The sequence below is a fragment of the Loxodonta africana genome, chromosome 1 (genome assembly GCF_030014295.1).
Source record: "Loxodonta africana isolate mLoxAfr1 chromosome 1, mLoxAfr1.hap2, whole genome shotgun sequence".
NCBI classification, from domain to species: domain Eukaryota; kingdom Metazoa; phylum Chordata; class Mammalia; order Proboscidea; family Elephantidae; genus Loxodonta; species Loxodonta africana.
Window position 1 is genome coordinate 173,794,662 of NC_087342.1, and position 25,875 is coordinate 173,820,536.

The 25,875-nt window shown below is 38.0% G+C and overlaps 1 protein-coding gene across 4 annotated transcripts in view; it reads left to right on the top strand.

Moving 5' to 3' along the window:
• The window catches only part of FIG4 (FIG4 phosphoinositide 5-phosphatase), a 195,033-nt gene that overhangs the window by 140,984 nt on the left and 28,174 nt on the right, over positions 1-25,875 (top strand). For 2 of the 4 annotated variants that reach the window (XM_064289672.1, XM_003404299.4), the window contains 6 exons: positions 6,165-6,303; positions 13,028-13,086; positions 14,428-14,575; positions 16,757-16,840; positions 20,879-21,074; positions 22,103-22,185. In XM_064289672.1, the coding sequence (XP_064145742.1) occupies positions 6,165-6,303; positions 13,028-13,086; positions 14,428-14,575; positions 16,757-16,840; positions 20,879-21,074; positions 22,103-22,185 (709 nt within the window). Of the gene's footprint in view, positions 1-6,164; positions 6,304-13,027; positions 13,087-14,427; positions 14,576-16,756; positions 16,841-20,878; positions 21,075-22,102; positions 22,186-25,875 lie in introns of those variants that run through there. The other 2 variants (XM_023542888.2, XM_064289653.1) reach the window with 2 other exon arrangements.

Genomic DNA, 25,875 nt, shown 5'->3' on the forward strand with positions numbered 1-25,875 from the left:
TCTTCGCTCAAGTGGTTATTGGCAGAATTCAATTCATTGACACTTATGGATGTTATGGATTGAATTGTGTCCCCCAAAAATGTGTATCAACTTGGCTAGGCCATGATTCCCAGCATTTTGTGATTGTCCACCATTTTATCATCTGATGCAATTCTCCCATGTGTTGTAAATCCTACCTCTATGATATTAATGAGTCAGGATTAGAGGCAATTATGTTAATGAGGCAGGACTCAATCTACAAGATTAGGTTGTATCTTGAGTCAATCTTTTTTGAGATATAAAAGAGAGAAGCAACTACGGAGGAGAGGGACCTCATACCACTGAGAAACAAGAGCCAGAAGAAGAGTGCATCCTTTGGACCCGGGGTCCCTGCACTGAAAATCTCCTACACCAGGGGAAGATTGATGACAAGGACATTCCCCTGGAGCTGACAGAAAGAAGAAAGCCTTCCCCTGGAGATGACACCTTGAATTCAGACTTCTAGCCTTCTAGACTGTGAGAGAATAAATTTCTCTGTTAAAGCCATCTACTTGTGTTATTTTCTGTTATAGCAGCATTAGATAGCTAAAACATGGACCAAGGAAAGTGTTTTTTAATAAGATTAGGGAACCAAGAGAATGAATGTGTAGCTGTACATGTTTTAAAAAGAAAGGAATAAAATTAAAAGAAGACAATCGTGAGGAAGTAACAGTGCACAAAATGGAAAGGTAAAGCAAAGTTATGCACAACTGAAGGAGGAATTGTTGAATAGGATACTATGAAAGGAATTATTTTATGAATAATGTAGCTAAAATAGACTTCTTTATTTTGAGAAGCATGGTGCCATTGGGTGTACAACTTATTTTTAAATTACAATGGATATTATATAATGATGATGATATAGAACTCTTTTCTTTAAGACACTCAAGAAAACTTTGTAAAACTTAAATCAGTCTGCTCATGTTATAACCCTGGAGTGGGCAGAGAGATACTTACTGAATAAGAAACCAGAGTAGTGCAATTAGGTTGTTAGAAATTTTGTCCTTGGTTTGTACAGACAGATTGATCTATATGGGCAAGTCACCTGGCCCCCATTCATGCTTATTTTTAAAAAACTGTTTTTGGGGTTTCACATATAAGCACACTCTGGGCTTTGTCTCCAAGAAGCACCTTTTGATTTCTGTCATAACTGGTTACATAGGCAGTTGGAGGATGCCTGCAGGGAAGGCATAGGTACCTAGATACTCTGTTCAGATGTTAGGAAAAGCTTTATATTTCCCTTAAGGACCTTGTTAAGCTCTTTCTAATCTTTTTTGTTTTACATTCACATTTTGGTAAGCCTGGATTTTCTGGCTAAAGCTTGTTGAATTCAAATCCCATTATAAAACGGAAAAAAGGATGTCTGCAACAGTTAGTAGATCTGTTGTATATACATGATAAATACACACGTGTGTGTCAAATGTAAATGTAACAAATGTGTATGTGTATGCATGGAGAGGAAACATCTCCTCAAACAGGGATTAAAAACATAAATCAACAAAGCGTACAGGGTAAAGACTTCAATGCTCACTGCACGTGGAAGGCAGTGATTACGGAAAACAATGTTGAGATGGCTTCCCTAGTGCTATAAGGTGGTGGAACAGTTTCCCTCTTTTTCTGCTCACCCCTGTAAGAGAGAGATGCAAGGGAGCATGCTGAGAATGTTTTAGTTTTTCAAGAATAGTGAGATAGCCTTCTAAGGTCATCCTTCTAACAACAGTTTTACAGTGAATACGTTGTATCTGGCTATAGCAGGTTCTCATCAGTCTTATTTCTGTATCCACAGTGTCTAGGACAGAGTAGGTTCTGGAAAGAATTTTTTTTAATTATAAAAGCATTTTGTGTTCATTACAGAAAATACAGAAAAAATAAATCATATAATCCCCACCTGCAAGAGATAGCCACTTGCTAATATTTATGAGAAAATAATTCTTCTGGTTTTACTATATATGTAATTTATAATCTGCATTTGCCTTTTAGATAATGTGAATAATTTTAATGGCCTTAAGTACACTCTAAGGAATCCTGGTGGTTCAGTGGGTAAGAGCTAGGCTCCTAACCAAAAGGTTGGCAGTTCGCATCCACCCAGTGGCTCAGCTGAAGAAAAGACCTGGCAATCTGCTCCCGTAAATATTACAGCCTAGGAAACCCTATGGGGCAGTTCTGTGCTGTCATATAGGGTTGCTATGAGTCAGATTTGATTCAAGGGCACACAGTAACAACACAGTAGCCTTTAGATGCATCATCCCTTGGTTTACCAATTTATTATTGCATATTTAGGTTCCTTCTAAACAAACATCTTTGAACAGATGGATATTTTTGCATATCTTTGATCTTTCCTTTGGAGAATTCTAGAAACATATTTATTAGATTGGAGGATATAAATATTTCCCAGGTTTTGTTTTTTTCTTTTCTGCCAAATTGCCTTTCAGAAAGGATGTAACAGTGAATGCTATTCTTGGCAGAGTATGGGAATATCCATTTTGATAAATATTTGCCAGTTTAATAGGTACAAAATGGTGTATTATTTTAATTTGCATTTGTTTGCTAACTAGTAAAGTTAAACTCTTTGATATCATTTTCCATTTCTATTTTTTTAGAAAGTTGTATATTTCCATTTTTTTGATAGAGACTTCGTCTTTCTTATTAACTTTATTTCATTTGAATATATTTTCAGAATATTAACCTCTAGCCTATAATAGATGGTGCATTTTTTCTTCTTTGACTTTTATAATTATTTATATTAATATCTTTGCCTTTCAATACTGTAATTAATATTATTTTGACATGTAGAATTTTCAACTTTTTGTGTAAAATATGCTAAGCTTTTCTACCATTGCTTCTTCCTTTACATTTATGTACCTTTCCAACCCTGAGATCAGATAAGATAGATCCTCATTATAATTTCTTCTAGTTCTTTTCTTTTAACACTTAATTGACATTTATTTCAATGTATGTTGTGAGGTAGGGATCTAACTTCATCTCTCCCTACAACAGTAAAACAGTACCGTTTATTGAATAATTTACTCTTTCAATACTGATTTCAGACATCACTGTATCTAAACTTCATTTAAACTTAAAGAAATACTCTACTTCCAAAAGAAAATTTTTGATCAGTAAAAACAACTATTCTAGTCAAGCCAGATCTATTTTAATATAGTGATACAGTTAAAATAGAGTACCTAATAAAATTGGTTTGACTGAATGGAGTTTGAATGGTGACTATTCTTTTATCCTTTAATGCATGATTGAGTATAAAAGTAAGTAATTATTTTTCCCTCTTGCTATCCACAACCACAGAAAATCTACCTGTTTTAAGGTTTTGTCCATATCCAAAGCACCACTACCATCTTCCCGGGGGTTGATTGTCTGATTTGCAGTCAAAAGTAGCCAGGAGAAGATCATGAGGCTCTTTAGGGCTAGCCTTATAGCCCAAGCTTAGTAAGTGGCCGTAAGTGCTATAGATGTATTTTAAGTTATGATAATAGCAGTACATTCAAGAAGCCTTCACTATGATCCATTGAAGGAATAACCTTCATTTGGTTATGTTTCTCACATCTCATGTTTGACTATTAAACGAATAATTTGTTTTATAAGAATCAGCACAAAGCTGGTTCCTATGAGGCGGTTAAAGATGTCCCAAATGTCCAACTTTTCCAGGCTGCTGTACCACTGCATCATCTCTAACATCAGCTACCCCGTCTGCCCTCAGTATTCTCCCTCCTGTCTTTGGGTTTGCTGCAACGTCTCCCAGAACTTACAAGCTGTATAAAGGAAATGGCTCATGCAGTTGTGGAGGCTGGCAAGTCCCAAATTCGTGGGTCAGGCATAGACTTCTCTTAACCCACGTGGCTGCAGGAGCTGACGAACCCAAACCGGGAATGCAGATCACAGGCTGCTGGCTACAAGACTGCGGAAGCTGGTGAATCAGGTCACATGATAGGCAACTGGCCCAAGGGGCTGTGAAGGCCGTTGAATCCCAGAATTGTCAGGTCAGACAGCAGGCTCAGGGAAGGTCAGTAGATCATGAACCAGACATGGGATCCAGATGCAGAGAGGGAGCCTTGCCGGAACACACACATATATATTAGATGCAGGGCCATGTCCCAGGGAAGGGTGCAACTTTAGTAAGGGTGGGACTTGAGTCATGCCCTCCTGCAAGGCTTCCACCCAATACACACCTTATACCAATTCTGCCTCTTCAACATGTAGAGGTCAGGATCCACAACACATAAAATGGAGGACAACCACACAGTACTGGGAATCATGGCCTAGCCAAGTTGACACATAACCCCAACCATCACAGATTCCATATAACTTATTTGCGTAGTCCCAATTAATCATTGTGTGTGAGCCACAAAGACCGTGGCTAGAAGGACCATATTAAATAATTCATTGCACTGCAACAATAAAAACTGACCCACAGCAACCCTATAGGGCAGTGTAGAACTACCCCACAGGGTTTCCAAGGCTGTAATCTTTATGGAGGCAGACTGCCACATCTTTCTCCTGCAGAGGAGCTGGTGGGTTTAAACCACCAACCTTTCAGTTAGCGGCCAAGCACTTGAACCACTGCACGACAAAGGCCCCTTATTCAAGAAGCATAAACAGTGTAATTACTGTAAGAGCAATATGTTTACTTTTGCATTGTATAAAAAGGGTGCAAATTGGGGCAGTAGTATCTGCATCATTTAATACTTAGTGTTTTCTTGCAACAAGTGGCAAAACAAGACCCTAAATGTATTCAGCATAGGCCCACATCCCTTTTATATATTACTTTTAGCCTGCAAGGTAAGTGCTATTTTAGGGAATGTTTCCTGTCAAAATACTAATAACTGGAATACTGTTTGATGTACCTACCATATTTCCTTTATTTCCTGTTGCCAAAATGATCAAATAACCCAATGAGGATAATGTTGCTAATTTCAGATATACCTGTGTTCTCTATGGCTGTTGAAAGAAAATTGATTTTATGGTAATGTTATCTCATTCCAAAAGCAGTCTTTTCTACTGTGTTATCTTTTTAGTCTGATACTCATTTTCAGAAAGAGGTTATTCTTTATATTGTAGATGTCTGCCCCAAGCTTGGGTATATAGGGCTCTGAGACAAGAATGTAAAGAAGGAAATGAGGGGAAAGAATGAAGATGCTAAGGAGGCGAGCATATAGAAGGGGAACAGTGGCTCATGAGACCACTTCGGTGCTTATTATCATCTTTTACCAAAACATAATTAGGAAAAGGAGCAGGAGATAAAACACATATAGTCAATTTCATTAGTTCTTAGAGTTAGAAAAGATCATTTTGGAGTGGTTGAATAGTTAGAATGAGGCCGTTATTCATGAGCCCTCTCTGCCTTCATTATCAAACACAAAAAGAATGGGCCAGGCTCACAGCTGAGGGAAACAGATGCTGTAAACACTCTCTGTTAAAGAAATGGAAAATGTCTTTTCAAGGATTAAAAGTGGAAGTTCTGTAACTGCCTTGTTCAAGGTTGTATAACAGAATTGGAATAGGGATTGGATCATTTTATTTGTCTATAAAGTCTGTGCTTGTCTTTGCAATAAAGTGAAGATATTCATTTCAAGTAAATTAACAAATGGTGAATCTGTTACATTTAAAAATTAAAATCACTGTCTCAGGTGTTATGGAAGTTCTTAAAGATTTCAAGAGTCTGACTCAGTAAAATTCAAGAAGCATTTGTGTGCACTGTCCTCCATGTTATGAGCTATGGAGCAATAAGTAAACATTTTGAAGGAAGGTTTTAATTCTCAAAATTTTGGTGACAGTTGTAGAGGATAGCAGCCCTGGTAGCACAGTGATTAAGAGCTCAGCTGCTAACCAAAAGGTCGACTTAACCAAAAGATTGGCAGCTTGAATCCACCAGTCATTCCTTGGAAACCCTATGGGGCAGTTCTACTCTGTCCTATAGGATTGCTGTGAGTCAGAATCGACTCGATGGCAGTGGGTTTGGGTATGGGTTTAGAGGATATGCTTTGTGTATGATTTTTGAAGCATAAATACTACTTTTGTTTTCAGAGACAAGTTGTATGAGTACACAGTTGTACCAGGGTCCTCCTGAGAAAACATTTTCCTGAGTTGTATATATCTGTAATGGATTTCCTGAAATACGTATTTTTGCTTTTCAGATGCTGATAGACAAGATTCCATTAATCTCTTCCTGGGAGTTTTCCATCCCACTGAAGGAAAACCTCACCTCTGGGAACTCCCAACAGATTTTTATTTGCATCACAAAAATACCATGGGGCTTTTACCAACAAGAAGAAGGTATTTTTCTTTCTAGCTTATTGTTCAAACTCAGATTTAATGTTATTTTGAATATGAGATACTTTTCCTTTTGAAAAATAATCATGTATGCTGAACTAGTCAGTCTTACCACATGTTTGCCATGAAGAGTTTAATATTGTTGATGTCCTGATAGTAATATTATAGGTTTGGGAAATTGTGGCTAGTAATTGGAGTTGTTTATTTTACCTAAGATACAAAGTTTCAGAACAGCATCATTAACATAAGTTGTAGTTCCACTAAAACAACCCATCATCATTTTTTGTGCTTCTTACAAAGATGAAGAACCCAGGACTCTAAAGTTTAAGGGGTCAATTTTTGGTTTTTCATATGTGGCACCTAAGCTTTGGGGTTCCAGTGTTCTTTCCTCCAGGAAGCACAACCAACTCTTGGTAACACTGATGAACACAGGAAACTGGAACCATGATAACCCTATAGCAGATAACCACTACCATCACCACTACTACTCAATTTGGAATTTCTAGAGTCATTCACCAGTATAGGTTATCTGTTTAATATTCCCAAAAGATACAAATAGCTTAGTCAGAGGCATTTTAACAGGTCATCCTGTAGTATGGGCACAGGTAGAGTTGGGTTAGAATCTCTGCAGTTTTATAACCTTGGACTAGTTACTCAACCTCTCTAGGCCTCATTTTCCTCATCTGTAAAATGATGATGCTGGACACCCCTCACAGGGTGAGGATTTAATAAGTCTGTTCAGTGTTTTTAATTGACAAGCCAGGTGGTAATATAAATTCCAACATGTGAGCAAAGGTTTTTACTGTATGAGGTTAGAACCTAACCTAACCCTTTGCCATCGAGTCGATTCCAACTCACAGCAACACTATAGGACAGAGTAGAACTGCCCCATAGGGTTTCCAAGGAGCGTCTGGTGGATTCAAACTGCCGACATTTTGGTTAGCAGCTGAACTCTTAACCACTAAGCCACCAGGGTTTCCTATGAGGTTAGAGCCTGGTCCATTCTGCTCAAAGCCTATATAATGTCAAGTTCTCCCACAGTGCTTTTGCAGCATCGGTTTCATACACTCCTTTTTTGTACAACCTGCTTTCCAAACACATTAGAGGAGTTATTGCTGGTTGTGCTAATTGTGTTCACAGACCGCAAACAACTGGTGAAATAGAAAGTGCCCTGGTGGGATGGTGGTTAGGCTCTCAGCTGCTAACTGAAAGGTTGGTGGTTCAAACCCATGAGCCACTCTGAGGGAGAAAGATGTGACATGACAGCTTGCTTCTGTAAAGATTACAGCCTTGGAAACCCTACGGGACACTTCTACGCTGTCCTCTAGGGTCACCATGAATTGGAATCAACTTGACAGCAGTAGGTTTTTACGGGATATTGCAGCTGCTTCCAAGTTCTGTGTTGGTTCAGGAATATCTAAAATATTAGAGAAGTGTCAGAGTTTATACATTTCTCAAATTTGTTCTTATAAGGGCATTTTATTAGAGCAGCTCTCTTAATGCTTGAGCTTAGTTTCCCTGTAAATGAAACAATGCTGGCTTTTTTCCATTAAATTTAATAATAATAAATGATTGCTTATGTGAATTTTTGCTGACAAGCAAAACATTTGGGATTAACTGTGTTTATTTGGTGAGAGATGAGTGTAAATACCTATGTTTAGCTTTGTTAATGACAACTGACTATAGGTAAATGTGGTTGATTTTCTGATATTTTACATCACTTTAAAGTATTGAAGGTATGAAAATACAACTCAGGAACAACCAAAACTCTGTTTTTACTGCAGCAACTAACTGTATTTTATCAGCTTAAATCAAACGGCTTGCTTACCTTGAGTTATATAACTGAAGCAGACTATCGTGAAGCTCATATGTGAGAATAAAAGGAAGCTGGTCTTACATCCTCCTTTTCTAGACAAGAAAGCTGAGGTACAGAGAGAATGTGTCTTGACAAAGATTAGTCGGCTAGTTAGGTGGTCCAGCAAGAATCAGCTTCAAGCCTCCCACTGAAAATAAATGTTTTGAAGTGTTATCCAAGTAAATAATATGGCTCGCTCAGTTGATTCAGCCTCCTGTTTTTGTTTTTTTCCTCCAATATGTCAAAATTCCAAAAATTGTTTTATGGTATCATCAATTGATATTGCTCACAAACAGTATTTACAAATACTGTAAGATAAATTTCAGTGTTGTGTTTTGGATTTTCTAGAGTCACCTATTTGTATAGGTTATTTTGATAACTGTTATATTTATTTATTTATTTATTTCTCAAAATAAATGAACAGCTGAGCCTCAGGCAGTAACCAGACAAGAACATAGGACCTGGGGTCAGGTAGAGTTGAGTTGAGATCTCTGCAGTTATGGGGCTTTAGACTTGTTACTTAACATCTCAACGCCTCATTTTCTCATCTGCAAAACGAAGATGACTATGCACGTGTCCGAGGATCAATGCAAGATTAAATGAGAAAATGTAGCCCCAGATCTGACACAGAATAAACCACACTGCCAACTACTTAATAGCAATAGACCTTGAGCAAATCACTTACCTGTCCTAACTCACATTGTCCACATGAATAAAATGTTTTTTTCTGAGAATCAAATGAGATGATGCATATAGAACACTTAGCACATAGCAAGTCCAATAGATGTTAGTGTGGTTATTATTATTCTTTTAGGATATTATATTCTTTAGAGGTATCATTCATTAAAAATCCTAGGCATGGCCATAAAATCTGGAAACCTAAATAATATCATTTAATCACTTAATATAATATTCATTTACCCTTTATTACGTATTTGTCTGTGTTCCCAAACTTGGTGGCCACCTTGTGTTTTATACTGTGTTTACCAATGATCTACTCTGAAACAATATTTTTATTGGATAATAAAGAAAGGGGAAATAGACCTAGCTCTGCCTAGAGTTAGAGTTCATCCACATGAGGTCTTCTTGAGATACAACTATTTCTGGTGCTCAAAATCCCACATTCATCGATCTGCTCAAAACTGCTAATTGAAGCTTAACCATTGAACCACTTACTGAATCAGTGTTTACAATTGTCAACAAGATGTTTTTAGATATTAAGCATTAATTATTTTGTTGACTCTTAGAGCTGGGAGGTTTCCTGGCCCTGTTTACTGCCTGATAGAAGAGTTCCTCTGTCTCCCAGGTAGAGGGCACCTGGCTACTGTTTGGCAAGCCCTGGTTTGTCAACTGGGAAGTACCGGATTGAGGTGGAAGTTGTTTTTGAACAGTTCACTTACGCAGATCTTCCTCATGTTATGCTGAGACCTGCTTCTCTGTAAATTAACTACCAATCCTAGTTTAGCCCACTGAGACCATAAGAGCCTTATTTCCTCATCTACTTGATAGTCTTTTAAATATTTGAAGACAGCTTCATGCAAACTCAAAATCTCTTCTTTGAGCTAAATAGCCTTAGTTCCTTGAGCATAATATTAAAAAAAAAAACTATGACTCAGTCTGAAATCACTAATACAAGATGATCTCTTAATTCTTTTCCGTATTGTGCATTGTAAGTTAAAACACATTCTTTATAGCATGTCATGGATTGAATTGCCTTCCCCCAAAATATCTGTCAACTTGGCTAGGTCATGATTCCCAGTATTGTATGATTGTCTACCATTTTGTCATCTGATGTGATTTCCCTATGTGTTGTAAATCCTATCATCACTATGATTTAATGAGATGGATTAGTGGCAGTTATATTGATGAGATCTACAAGATTAGGTAGTGTCTTAAGCCAATCTCTTTTGAGATATAAGAGAAAAGCGAGCAGAGTGACATGCAGACCTCATGCCACCAAGAAAGCAGCACCGGGAGCAGAGTGTGTCCTTCGGATCCAGGGTCCCTGTGCCTGACAAGCTCCTTGACCAGGGTAAGATGGATGACAAGGACCTTCCTCCAGAGCCAACGGAGAGAGAAAGCCTTCCTCTGGAGCTGATGCTCTGAATTTGGAGTTTTAGCCTACTAGACTGTGAGATAATAAATTTCTCTTTGCCAAAGCCATCCACTTCCGGTATTTTATGTTATAGCAGCACTAGATGACCGAGACATAGTGTTTAGTTCTTTTTCCTAAGCAAGCTAAATATAAGCAACATTCTCTAGGAAATTCCCCTTATACTAGCTAATATCTTTTCTACTTTCCTCCTCTGCAAAGTTTAAACCGAAAACCACTTGTCATCAAGTCGACTCTGACTCATGGTGATCCCACTGTGTTTCAGAGTAGAACTGTGCTCCGCAGGGTTTTCAATAGCTGATTGTTCAGAAATAGATTGCCAGGCCTTTCTTCTGAGGTACTTCTAGGTGGACTCAAACTTCCAATCTTTTGGTTTACAGCTGAATTCACCTAGAGGCACCTTGGAGGAAAAGCCTGGCAGTCTACCTCTGAAAAATCAGCCATTGAAAGCCCTGTGGAGCACAGTTCTACACTGACGCACGTGGGGTTGCTGTGAGTTGGCATCAGCTCAGTGGCACCTGCCAAGCTTAGGTTATCACAAAATAGAACTTAAGCACGTGCATGCATACACAAACCACTCTTAAACTACTAACCTGTATCTCTTTCATTACCCCAATCTGGCAGTCTGATTGACCTATCAGAAAAGAAAATGAGATTACCCTGGTGTGGATAATATGTGTGAATTCCTAGAATTCACCAGTCATGTTTTTTGATTACACATAACACATTTCTAATACTTGATTCTGTTATCTTTCTGTCATTGACATCATGCTCATTGAGGTATAGTTTTCGGCATCTGCCCCCTCTCACCTTAAAGCATCAAGACTGCCTCTGCCCATTTCCAGTGTAATTTCCATTCTTCACTATTCCTTCAAAGATTATTGATCTCAACTGCACCAGGACACTCGAATAAGACACAGTGAGTGGCTAATCAGTGCTACGTTGGTGTTTTAATAGATAGGGAGTTGTAGTACCTCTTAGACAGCTTCTTGAGTGCTTTACAGCTGCTCTACTGCTTCTGTCCATCTCTTGGCTGTGGTTCCTTCTTATCTTGTGTTTTTCCTCTTTCTAGCACGAACCTTGTCATGGCTTGTGAATATAGAAGCAATACTGCTGTGAAGTAACTCTATCATTATTTTCAACACGGCATTTCTAACATCTAGAGCAGTATCTGACACGTAGTAGGTGGTTAACACATGCTGAATGATGGAGAATTCTCTACAAGCAGCAGACCTTTCCCTTCTCTGTTCTTTACACGCTCTTTGGCATCATCTGGGAGCTTGTCATAAATACGAAATCTTAACTCCCACCTCCTGAATCGGAATCTGCCTTTTAACAAGATCCACTGGTGATTTGTATGTGCAATGAGTTTTGAGAAGCACTGCTTTAAAACGTAACTTTTGTCTAAAGTAAAACTTGAGGAGCTTTTCTGTTATATGGCACTTTTCCTCCCTTATAATTCTTTAGGTCTTGTGTTCCTTTTTTCATCATCCCTGGTTAGGTATCCCACTCATCGTCTTTAGCATAGATTCTTTCTAAATCCAAGCTCATTGGAGAGTTTCCTATATTGCCAGTTTCATTTAAATACTCCTGTATTTCTCCATAATTGGAATTATTGGGGACATATTGCCAGCAATTTATTTCTAGGAAGCCTTTCATTTATATTCAATTCTCTTTTCAGCGTTTTTGGCCATAGGCTCTTTTTTCTGAATCTTTTCGGAAAAAAAGAAAGTAATTTTGGTACACTATTTCCATCATTTCCCCTCCTAGTTCCCCTGGACTTTGATATAGCATTTACCCTTAAATATCCATTTCATCAGAGAGAAGGCATTCACCATTCTTTCAGATTCTTTGCTCTTAGTTGGTGAGTCTTCTAGCAGAAATCCAGATGATTGATATTCCCTACACGTACTCTGGCCTCTGTAATCAAGTGGTGAATATTTACAGTTAAAAATTAGCAGGAACTATACTGTTTTCATAAGGAGCCCTGGTGGCACAATGATTAAGCACTCAGCTCAGGGGCTAACCGAAAGGTCAGTGGTTCAAACTCACCAGCTGCTCCTCAGGAGAAAGATGTGGCAGCCTGCTCCCGGAAAGATTACAGCCTTGGAAACCCTGTGAGGCAGTTCTACTCTGTCCTCTGGCGTCACTGTGAGTCGGAATCGACTCACCGACATAAAATGACACAACAGTAACAAAGACTTGGGTCATGGTCCTTCTGCCCACCTGCTGACACAGTCCCTGGGGAGAAGTAAACAGCAGCTCATGGAGCCTGGCTTAGTACAACCAAATCTTTTTTTTGGCTGAAAGTAAATAATATCAGAGTTATTTTTACTCTGCGATATGTGTTTATGGCATTTTTGTAAATCTCTGATATAATTGAAATGAGAAAGGGATGGGGAGAGAATTAGCATGTTGAAGACCTACTCTGTGCCCAAAACTTCACAAACATGTCTTTAAAAGAAAAAAAGTAATAGGAGGTATGCTGAAACAGACCATGTTGTCAGTTGGCCTTCAAGTTGATTCCAACTCATGGCAACCCAGTGTGTGTAGAGTAGAACTGGTCCATAGGGTTTTCAAGGCTGTGACCTTTCAGAAGTCGATCACCAGGCCTGTCTCCTGAGGTGCCTTTGAGTGGGTTTGTATCATCAACTTTTTGGTTAACAGTCAAGTACTTAACCATTTGCGTCACAGTGAATTATAGAAAACCAACATTTACATTCAGTTTATCTTATTCTTTTATTTTTTTCTTTTAATAGTTACACCTACTGGTGGACACCAGAGGTAATAAAACATTTACCATTGCCCTATGATGAAGGTAGGTACACTGTTTCACTTTTAGTTTTTATACTAACATGTTTTGAAATTACCCCTAAATAAGCTTGAAGCATTAAATCTTTTGCATGTAATATTTTATAGAAGTGAGTGGCTGCTCAGTGTTCTTATTGCTATTTTGATAGATGGGGGTTGTAATATCTCTTAGAAGCTTCTTAAAGGACAGAGATTATGTTATTTCTTTTTTTCTAACCAGGCCAATACATTGTGTTGTGTCTGCCAGTTATTGGCTATATCCCTCAAGTGTTTGGTAGATGAAGAATCACACATCAAGTCATCCTTGTAAAACAGATCTTAATTCTCATTAGATTTTACAAGTCATCCTTGTAAAACAGATCTTAATTCTCATCTTAAATCTCCTTAGATGTTTTTCAGGAATGCGGAGGGAGTAATGGCCCATTCCCAGACAGAAATAAAAACTTTCTTTTTTCTATATCCGATCAGTGAAAAAAGAGGTAAAGATGTGTGTATAAAAAAACATTTCGATCACTAAAGCTTAAATTAAATTTTATGTATTTGTCAGAGAAGCAGGAAAATTTTTACATTAAAGGAATACCTGTAAATGTACAATATATTAGAATAATGTTTCCACATTTAATAATTGCCCTGTTTTAGATAGAGCCTGTTCAGCCCTGGATCTATTACTGATCCCCCGACCACAGGCAAGCCAATTTTTCCATTATAAAAGGGCACTAAGAACTACTGCCAACCTGGAACACTGTGGTTGAGAAGGCCTCCCATCTAGCCATAGGCTTACTGTCCCAACTTTGGGTTGCGAAGGTTATAAAAAGAAGATTGCAAATGGTTTTTAATTCTTAATGAATTATTAGTTCATTTTAGGAAAGTATTTATAACTTGGGAACTCTGAGCAGAGCCATCGCCCACATTGCTAAGAAGATTTGGTTGTTTTGGGAGAATGGAAAAGAAGACTTTAACAGTCTAACGTTGGGCATTAACAAATTTTGATATATAAAGAAAAACTTCATAAAATAACTGCATGATTTTTATCTACAAGGCAGAGAGTATTTAAGAGCAAAAAGAAATTTAAGGAGCCAAGTAATTTGACTTCTACAAGAACCGCCCTCCCGCCCCTACCCTGGACCTCAGAGGCCTTCTGCCTCTTTAGGGCTTGTTACACTCAGCTTTACATGAAATCTCCTCTTTCCAAGTGTATAAGTGCCAGAGGCAGGAGCTGAACCTTGTTCAATGCTGTATTCTCCAGAAAGCTTACCACAGTGCTGTCTGTGAATACAGCTGGTATTACATAAACGTTTGCTACATGTAATCCAAAGACTTTAATAGTAACAGGCAGTATCTCTCTTAGTTATCTGTGCTGCGAACTTAAAGAAGTTGATAGTGAAGAAATTTCACAAACATGAAGAAGAGATTGATATCCACAATGAGTTCTTTCGGCCATATGAATTGAGTAGTTTTGATGATACCTTTTGCTTGGCTATGACCAGTTCAGCACGGTATGTTGTGAGTACTGTGATTCTGTAAGCGTTTGGGAACTATCACTTTCCTAGTTTATATAGATATGTCTGACTTTACCAGAGATCTGTTCTGTCAGGTGGCTTTACAGGCCCTGTTGGAATTCCTCCTGGAATGGGGAGCCCACCACTTCAGGAGGCAGCCCCTTCTATTGCTAGGCAGCAGGGGTTCATTTCTCCCCTTTGAGAATTGAAATCTGCCTCTCATTGGTCTTAGTTTGCTATTTGGAATAAATTCATTTTTAGAAATCGAACATAGAAATTGAGAGCTAAAACAAATTACTGGGAAAAGCATAGTTGCTGGTATTAGAAAGGCTTGGATATCTTAGATCAGCCCCAGCATGTGCCCTTGAGAAAATTATCCAATATTTCTGAGTCTTATTTTCTTCATTTCTCTGATAGATATGTGTGTATGTATGTATATATATATGTGTACATATATATACACATATGCATATATATGTGTGTGTATATATATGTGTATATGTATATACACACACACATACAGACCAAGTGCCTGATGTAGTGCCTAGCACAGGTAAACGATTAGTAAATGATAGCTATTATTATAGTGGAGTCCCTGGGTGGTACAAACCGTTAATGTGCTTGACTGCTAACCAAAAGGTTGGGTGTTTGAGTCTACCCAGAAGTGCCTCAGAAGCAAGTCCAGGCAATCTACTTCCAACGAATCAGCCACTGAAGACCATATGCAGCACAGTTCTGCTCTGACACATGGAGGGTCGCCATGAGTTGGGGTCAACGCGACAACTGTTTATTTTATATTACTGTTTTTATTAAGCACAGAATAAGTCTAGTTCTTCTTCTACATGAGAGCCCTCCAGATATTTGAGAAAGCAATATTAAATTTTTTTCAGGGTAAATATCCTTCATTCCTTCCTCCATAATTCATGTGATATTTCCAAACTCTCCCCATCCTGGTCTGTCCCTTTTAAAACTTGGTGGAACCTTTTAGGAAAAATGATGGAACCAGAATGAAAAAATTCGGCAAAGCAAATCACTTTTTGATTATCGTATTTTATATTAAAATTTTATATTTTGTGTTTTCCTCTGATGTGTTTTATGTACACTTATACTTAATATAGAAACATATTCCATGGTTTTGTTTCCCTAGAAGTCACTCTACATTTTGACTCAGTTTCAGATGTTCAGAAAAAGTTTGAAATTTTTACTTGGTTGATTTTCAATTAAATTTGTTAAATTTTAGCAGTTTTAACTGTTCTTTGTCATTTCTAGAATTTTTCAACTGATGAAAGGATGAATGACATTCGTGTATATACAGATTCATATGTTCAAAGAGAAAGGAAGAAAAATTTAATCAATTACATTTTGAAAATGTTTTCAAACTGTTAAAGTAGGCATTTTGAACCTGACTCAAGACTGCTTTCTTTTCCTTTGAAAAATGTAACATTTAGGTACATATTTGGAGCAGCATCCTCACTTTATGAGTTTATGAGTCTTCCTGGCATAAATAATGGAACTGTTGCCTTTTTGTAATCTATTTAGGAGTTTAGTCTGGCTTCAGCACTAATAGTAAGGTAGTCCTTGCAAGATGAGAAAGTAGCTGTAGCTTATCTCAGTCAGAGGTAAATTAAAACGGTTTCTATTTAGCGTGATCCAACAGTGGCTTAATGAATGAACCTCAGCATAAGAAGATAGATGTTGATACTTCAGTTCATTCTACTGTGGTTTTGATCATTATGTCAAGTCCCCTTAGGTGGTATAGCTTAAAAACATTGCCCATAAAACTGAGCAGCTTAGTGTTTTGCCATTGGTTTTTATGAGTTTAATTTTACCTGACAACTAATCGTGATATATAACCAGTCTGTATGCATCTTAGCAGTAAATTCAGATAGCAACACTATGCTAGTAAACAAAATCTTAAATTCAACACTCTTGGGCCCCATAATCATGGAGAGTTCACAGTGAAAACTGATACCATTGAAGTCACCTAGCACCATTAGTTCATGAAGTTTTATGGCCTTGGTCACCTGAAGCTACCCTGAACATTTGGCTCATAATATATGTAGCTCTGAGGGTTAAGAAGGAATATTCTAAGGGTATGAATTGAGATGGAAGCCAATGTCATCTGGGCGAACAATGATTCATACGGAATTTTGATTTTTTTTTCCTCTCTTTCTTTAGTGACTTTATGCCTAAGACCATTGGCATTGATCCAAGTCCATTTACTGTGCGTAAACCAGATGAGACTGGAAAATCAGTACTGGGGTAAGATTTGTATATAAAATGAGATTTTAAAGATTCATGTAAAATAATAGCACATGCAATATAATTTCCACTGAAAACTAGTAACATCAAGTCACATAGTTTGGGGCACAGTCTACTTGTTGTATCTATTCAGGCAGTTTATTTATGATACTGAAATCACTAAAATGTTCAACATTAAAAGTACAATTTAAGAAAATTTCAGTAATACATTTTATTATTTTAAATTATAAATATATGACATAAAAGCAGGTAGCAGATAGTATGTGTTATATTGTAGAAATAAGTCAGCATCCTGTATTTCCTATAATGTGAAATAAAAAGAAAAAGAAAAATATGAAATACCTAAGTAAAAATTTATATTTGTTCTATTTAGTTTTGTTGCCAAAAAAACATGAAAGCAAATGTGCTCAGATAAAGATTTTCCATGTGTTACTCTAAGATTATTTTTTGTGTGACAGTCATTATATGATATCCAATAGTATGAGGAAGAAGACAAACCATGTTTGCATCGTCTTGCTTAGAAACTAGACTGAAATATGTCATGTTTTAGCATAAGAATCTCTGTCACCTTCACTGACCTGCCTAATCCTCAATGTAAAATTTCTAGACTCTAACCAGACACCCTGGTCAGGCTGTAGATACGGAGTTTGAATTATATTTGGGAGTGTGTATACAATCCTAATTGAATTCTAGCCACAAGTGATTTATACAATAAGGTGCATATTAATATTTTCCAGATATACCGTTTCTGTGGCATAAATATGTGATCCTTAGATAGCTGCATGTTGAACGCTGGACTAGATGCTAAGAGGAATTTTAGAAAAGGAAAGTTCTAAGAGGTTTAGAATGTAAGGGTTCCTAAGGCAAACAAGTAAATGACCAGCTTTTTTTTTTTAAGGCAAATAACTAAATGACCAGCTATATTAGTGTACAGCACAGTAATGCTATCGACTTTAATTTTTATTTGCAAAAGGTTAGAAATTTAACATCTAACCCAAGGTGAAGTAGTATTGCATTTTCCTTTCCTAGAACATTTCAGAATATTACGATAATTTTTTTTAATTTTTATTGTGCTTTAAGTGAAAGTTTACGAATCAAGTCAGTCTCTCACATAAAAACTTACATACACCTTGCTACATACTCCCAAATACTCTCCCCCTAATGAGACAGCCCACTCCCTCCCTCCACTCTCTCTTTTTTCGTGTCCATTTCACCAGCTTCTAACCCGCTCTACTCTCTCATCTCACCTCCAGGCAGGAGATGCCAACATAGTCTCAAGCATCCACCTGATCCAAGGAGCTCACTCCTTACCAGCATCCCTCTTCATCCCATTGTCCAGTCCAATCCCTGTCTGAATAGTTGGCTTTGGGAATGGTTCCTGTCTGGGGCCAGCAGAAGGTCTGGGGGCTGTGACCACCGGGGTCCTTCTAGTCTCAGTCAGACCATTAAGTCTGGTCTTTTTATAAGAATTTGGGGTCTGCATCCCACTGCTCTCCTGCCCCCTCAGGGGTTCTCTGTTGTTCCCTGTCAGGGTAGTCATTGGTTGTAGCCAGGCACCTTCTAGTTCTTCTGGCCTCAGGCTGATGTCGTCTCTGGTTTATGTGGCCCCTTCTGTCTCTTGGGCTTATACTTACCTTGTGTCTTTGGTGTTCTTCATTCTCCTTTGCTCCAGGTGGGTTGAGACCCATTGATGCATCTTAGATGGCCGCTTGCTGGCATTTAAGAACCCAGATGCCACTCTCCAAGGTGGGATGCAGAATGTTTCTTAATAGATTTTATTATGCCAATTGACCTAGATGTCCCCTGAAACCATGGTCCCCAAACCCCCTCCCCTGCTACTCTGGACTTCGAAGAGTTTAGTTTATTCAGGAAACTGCTTTGCTTTTGGTTTAGTCCAGTTGTGCTGACCTCACCTGTGTTGTGTGTTGTCTTTCCCTTCACCTAAAGTAGTTCTTATCTACTATCTAATTAGTGAATACCCTTCTCTCATCCTCCGCCTCCAACCGTCAAAGAATGTTTTCTTCTCTATTTAAACTCTTTCTTGAGTTCTTATAATAGTGGTCTTATACAATATTTGTCCTTTTGCAACTGACTAATTTCACTCAGCATAATGCCTTCCAGATTCCTCCGTGTTATGAAATGTTTCACAGATTCATCACTGTTCTTTATCGATGGGTAGTATTCCATTGTGTGAATATACCATAATTGATTTAACCATTCATCCATTGATGGGCACCTTGATTGCTTCCATCTTTTTGCTATTGTAAACAGTGCTGCAATGAACATGGGTGTGCATACATCTGTTCATGTAAAGGCTCTTATTTCTCTAGGATATATTCCAGGGAGTGGGATTGCTGGATCGTATGGTAGTTCTATTTCTAGCTTTTTAAGGAAGCACCAAATCAATTTCCAAAGTGGTTGTACCATTTTACATTCCCGCCAGCAGGGTATAAGTGTTCTAGTCTCTCCACAGCCTCTCCAACATTTATTCTTTTGTGTTTTTTGCATTAATGCCGGCCTTGTTGGAGTGAGATGAAATCTCATTGTAGTTTTCATTTGCATTTCTCTAATGGCTAGTGATCGTGAGCATTTCCTCATGTATCTATTAGCTTTCTGAATGTCTTCTTTAGTGAAGTGTCTGTTCATATCTTTTGCCCATTTTTTAATTGGGTTATTTGTCTTTTTGTAGTTGAGTTTTTGCAGTATCATGTAGATTTTAGAGATAAGGAGCTGATTGGAAATGTCATAACTGAAAACTTTTTCCCAGTCTATAGGTAATCTTATGATAATTTTAGTCCCTTATACAGTATATTTTAAATTAAAAGTGAAATATTAAATATTTTTCACAAAAGCCAAAAGTATTACTATAAAATACTTTCTGAATTAAGAAACAGTGTTCTCTATATAGTGTCTGGCTAACATTACCAAACATTTTGATCAAAGATTCTATAGACCAGTCCTGATCAAAAGGGGGAAAATGTGGAATAGAATTTAAAATATTCATGGAATCCCAATTTTTTTGGAGCCATTGAGGCAGGATGAACCCCTGGAACTATTACCCTGAGATAATCTTTAAACCTTAAATCAAAGATATCCCCTGAAGTTGTCTTTAAACCAAATAATAATTTAGCAAAGAATATCTGCCTTGGGCATTGTGCTCTTTTAAAGAACTTTCTATACAGGATCAAACTGACAACAGCAATTTGAAAGGTTAGATAGGAAGCTTATGGGGCAGTGAGTTTATGTTAATGGGGGAGGAACAATCAGAAAATGAGGGTGAGAATGGTTGTGCAACTTGAAGAATATAATCAATGTAACTGAATTGTACATGTAGAAATTGTTGAATTGCTATATGTTCTACTGTGTATATTTTCAACAACAATAAAGTTATTTTTTTAATGGAAATAATATTCCTCTCAAATTTGGCACTGAAATAAAAGTGAGTACTTTTACAAGTGCATTTTTCCTGCCTTTTCCCATTTATTTCCTATTATTATAGGGAACCTTCCACAAATACAGTTATTTACTAGTAACACAATAAATTTTAAAACTTAGTTTATGTTCACCAGTTACTCATTATTTGGTATAAATAATCAACTGAGAGACCCTCTAAGAGATAGAAATTCACAGGACAGATAGAAATATGTATGGATTTGGCTATTGACCTTTTCTTGAAGCTTATATAAATTGTATATAATTATATGAATTTGCTAATATCTCAAATATATATATCTTCTATTACTGTACCATAAATTTTGGAAGTACTCATTTTATCTACCAAAGTAAGGTACTGTATAGCCAAATGGTAAGAAGACTTTTATGCATTCTCTAAGTACATCCTGTTTATTTTCTGAATTCATAAGAGGACTTAAATTCCCATAAGGTCAGTACATGTACATGGTGACATATTAAGCTTTTCCTTTTAGCACAACTTGAACCCAGAAACTAGCGTCTCACAGTCACTTTCTTATGCTTCACTAAGACGAAATTGAGGGTTCAGTTTAAAGCTGCTTCACATTCATGTTTATCTTTTTAAAGAAACAAAAGCAATAGAGAAGAAGCTGTATTACAGCGGAAAACAGCAGCCAGCGCCCCACCACCTCCTAGTGAGGAAGCTGTGTCCAGCAGTTCTGAGGATGACTCTGGGACTGACCGGGAAGATGAGGGCTCGGTGTCTCAGCGCTCCACTCCAGTGAAGATGACTGACACGGGGGACAGTGCCAAAGTGATCGAGGTGCGGGGGAGGGGAGCTTGTGCAGTCCAGCACGAGGCTCTGGAGATGGTCTTTAAGATTCTGTTTTCAGTCAGCCTGAGAGCAAGAAAATGCCACGTTATCTGACTCACAGCGTTTTGATGTGTGGGGTTTGAGGCACTACATAGGATGAATACATTTAGCATAGACATTATTGAAGATGGTTTCATTTTGAAATTAAACTGGGGTTTTTGCCCCATGTATAGTGTTGGATTTCTTGTCACTTCAGAATTTTTTAAGAGAATCTTGTCCTCTTTGAGCAGTCTGTCCTCTTGAGGTATTGTTCATGTATCCCCTTGCTCACACATTGTGGGAACACAGGGTTTGGGCCTCACAGTCTTTGAATAGTCCCAGTGGGAAGTTCATCTTTTTTGATTTGACGTACTAATATATTAAAGGGAAGTGAACAACAAAAGACCAAATCTAGCCTTGGGAAAATTTGATTTTTAGAAATAGCCGAAAGTCATTCAGAATTAGATATAGCAAATAAAATGTGATAATATAACAACTGAATCCATTATACCAGGAGCTGACAAACAGTGACTTTGGCCCAGGTCAGGCCTGCTGCTTGTTTTTTTGAATAAAGTTTTATTGGAACACAGCCATGTCTATTTGTTTACGTATTGCATATGGCTGATTTTACACTGTAACAGCATAGTTGAGTAGTTGCAACAGAGATGGTATGGCCCAAAAAGCTTATAATATTTGCTGTCCAGCCCTTTACAGAAAAAGTTTGCCAACTCTTGCACTATGCAAAAGCAGCTAGTAATTTTTTTTTTTTTTTTTGCCCTAAAATAAGCTATTTTCAGTGGAAATGGAAATCAGATTTTTTTTTTTTTTTTAACCATTACGTGAGAAGTTTAATGAACAGGTTGAAGAAAAACTGTGATTGCTTTTATGGAAAAATTCATAGGTTCATTTTCTTCATCTTTGGAAATTATTAATGTGCTAGATGTCTAAAAATTCTTCCTGGTTTCTTTTTTTTTTTTTTTTTTTCTTTTTAATCCCAGAATGTGGTCCAGCCCATGAAAGAGGTATATGGAATTAACCTCTCAGATGGCCTCTCAGAAGATGACCTCTCCATTTATTTAAGGTAAGGTTCTTTTCTGTAGAGAGTAAAGAAAAAATGCAAATTATTTATTACATTGACTTATATCTGATGTGACTTTTAAAAAATGGAAATACTGAATAATACAGAAGGAAATGAATTCTACTTGGAACATGCTCGTAGCATTTAGAAGTTCAGATTCCAAAACGCTGATTTCTATTCCGAGTTAAAGGGCCTGGTGCCTGAGACTCTGCACCCCAGTGATAAAAATTTATGATGCATACATTTTTAGTGCACATATTTAAGCTGCAAACTGAAGTACAAATACAGTGATCCCTGCATTAACGAATCCTCAGGATCAAGGTACCTTTTTACAGAATTAATCAGGGATAGAGAAGATCGAGGACAATGCATTCATTGTAGCTAAGGGGTGCCAGTGGGAGTGGTGGTTGAGGAAAAAAAAGAAAGCAGTGATATAAGGATGCTGGTTCAGAGTGATATAGACCTTTATCAGGCAAATATAGCTGAAAGGAGGGTGTCCACCAAAAGGCTTCCCTTGAAATTCTAGAGATAATTTTGTGTGTACGTGAATTTTTCTGAGGAGAAGATTCATAGCACTTACGCTCAAAAGAATCCTTCACCCAGAAATCTTCAAGGACCTGACGAGACCACTGTAAACAATGTCACGTCATACAAGCATTCAGAGGGCTTAATTATTGCATGTGAGCACCAAAAAAACCAAACCAAACCCAGTGCCGTCGAGTCGATTCCGACTCATAGCGACGCTATAGGACAGAGGAGAACTGCTGCATAGAGTTTCCAAGGAGCGCCTGGTGGATTTGAACTGCCGACCTTTTGGTTAGCAGCCATAGCACTTAACCACTACACCACCAGGGTTTCCCATGTGAGCACAGTTCCACTTAATTCACAGAAGTTTGGCTTATGTAAATTCTATAATATAAAACAGTAACTTTCAGTTCTTTTTGGGGGGATGGTATTTCATTTGCAGAATCCATTGAACTAGGTATGGTCAGCTTTTTACTTCAAACTAATCAGATCTCTATAATATGTAAAGTATAAAATACACAACATTTTTTGACTGCAGAAGTAGCTTTCACTCTTGTGACTATGTATTACTGTCTTACCAGAAGCAACCTTAGTCACAGAATATAGAACTTTTCCAGAAGCAAATGTAGTTATTCAGAACTCAGCCACAGCCTTCTCACTCCTGGACACACAGACACACAGTTATTTATTCACTGCAGCAGTCAGAACTCTGAAGTTAAACTCTTCAGTATTTGAGACGGACATTTATAAACAATATGGTCAGGAAGAATGAATTTTGTAGGGTTAATGGCTGGATTGGCATTTCTCAAGCTGAAAGAACTGAAGAAAAAATTCAAGCCTCGAGTTGCAGTACTGAAGGATTCTATGGATAAAATATTGAATGACACAGGGAGCATTAAAAGAAGATAGAAGGAATGCACAGAGTCACTGTACCAAAAAGAATTGGTCGACGTTCCACCATTTCAAAAGGTAGTATATGATCAGAAACCAATGGTACTGAAGGAAGAAGTCCAAGCTGCATTGTAGGCACTGTTGAAAAACAAGGCTCCAGGAATTGATGAAATCCCAACTGAGATGTTTCAACAAACGGATGTAGTGCTGGAAGCACTCACTCATCTATGCCAAGAAATTTGGAAGACAGCTACCTCGCCAGCTGACTGGAAGAGATCCATATTTGTGCCCATTCCAAAGAAAGGTCATTCAACAGAATGCAGAAATTATCAAAAAAAATCATAAATATCACATGCAAGCAAAATTTTGCTGAAAATCATTCAAAAGCAATTACAGCAGTACATCGACAGGGAATTGCCAGAAATTTAGGCCACATTCAGAAGAGGACGTGAAACGAAGGATATCTGGCTGATGTCAGATGGATCTTGGCTGAAAGCAGAGAATATCAGAAAGAAGTTTAGCTGTGTTTTATTGACTATGCAAAGGCATTCAACTGTGTGGACTGTAACAAATTATGGATAACATTGTGAAGAATGGGAATTCCAGAACACTTAATTGTGCTCATGAGGAACCTGTATAATCCGAGAACCTGGACTATAGAAGAAGAACACGACATCAGCGTTGGTGAAAGACTCCTTAACAACCTGTGATATGCAGATGACACAACCATGCTTGCTGAAAGTGGAGAGGACTTGAAATACTTACTGATGAAGATCAAAGATTACAACCTTCAGTACAGACTACACCTCAACATAAAGAAAACAAAAATCCTCACAACTGAACCAATAAGCAACATCATGATAAACAGAGAAAATATTGAAGTTGTCAAGAATTTTGTTTTACTTGGATCTACAATCAGCTCCCATGGCAGCAGCAGTCATGAAATCAAAGGTCATATTCCATTGGGCAAATGTGCTGCAAAAGACCCTTTAAAATATTAAAAACCAAAGATTTGGCTTTAAGGACTAAGGTGTACCTGACCCAAGCCATGATGTTTTCACTTGCCTCATAGGTATGCGAAAGCGGGACAATGAATGGGGAGGAAGGAAGAAGAATTGATGCCTTTGAATTAAGGTATTGGGAAAGAATATTGAATATACCATGGATTACCAGAAGAACAAACAAATTTGTGTTGTATGAAGTACAAACAGAATTCTCCTTGGAAGGGAGGATGGCGAGATTCTGTCTCACATACTTTGGACGTGTTATCATGAGGGACCAATCCCTGGAGAAAGATATGCTTGATAAAGTGAGGGTCACTGAAAGAGAGGAAGACTCTCAACAAGATGGACTGACACAGTGGCTGCAACAATGGGTTCAAACATAGCAACAACTGTGAGGGTGGCGCAGGACCAGGCAGGGTTTCGTTCTGTTGCACACAGGGTCACTATGAGTCGAAACTGACTCAACAGCGCCTAACAACAATGACTGGATGAAATCCCTGGGTGGTGCAAACCATTAAGTACTTGGGTACTAACCCAAAGGTTGGTAGTTTGAATCCACCCAGAGGTGTCTTGGAAGAAAGGCTTGGCAATCTGCCTTGAAACCTTATGGAGTACAGTCACAACCTTGAAACCCCATGGAGTACAGTTCTACTCTTCACACACAGGGTTGCCATAAGTCGCAGTTAACTCAATGGGCAATTGGTTTCTGATTTTTAATGACTGGATGGGGCATTGGTGGTTCAGTGGTAGAATTCTTACCTTCCGTGCAGAAGACTCGGGTTGGATTCTCAGCCATTGCACCTCGTGTGCACCCCTGTGTCGGTGGAGGCTGTGTGTTGCTATGATGCTGAACAGGTTTCATTGAAGCTTCTAGCCTAAAACAGACTAGGAAGAAAGGCCTGGTGATATACTTCTGAAAATCAGTCAGTGCAAACTCTATAAATCACAATGGTCCAATCAACAATCCATCATGGGGATAGTGCAGGACTGGGCAGCATTTTGTTTCATTGTGCATGGTGTTGCCATGAGTTGGGGGTTGACTTGACAACAGCTAACAACAGCAGCAAATGACTGGATAATATAACTTTGCTTATTGCAGGAAATGTGAATGTACATGCCAAGGACTGAAGCTTTGGCTCAAGTTAAGCAAAAAACAAAGTATCCCCTTTGGCTCCAGAATGTCTCTGAGGCCCTTTTCTAGTTCTCCCTTCTCAGGAAGGGAGGGAAATACCACGATACAGCCTTGTTCAGCCACAACATCCCTGGGAAGTGG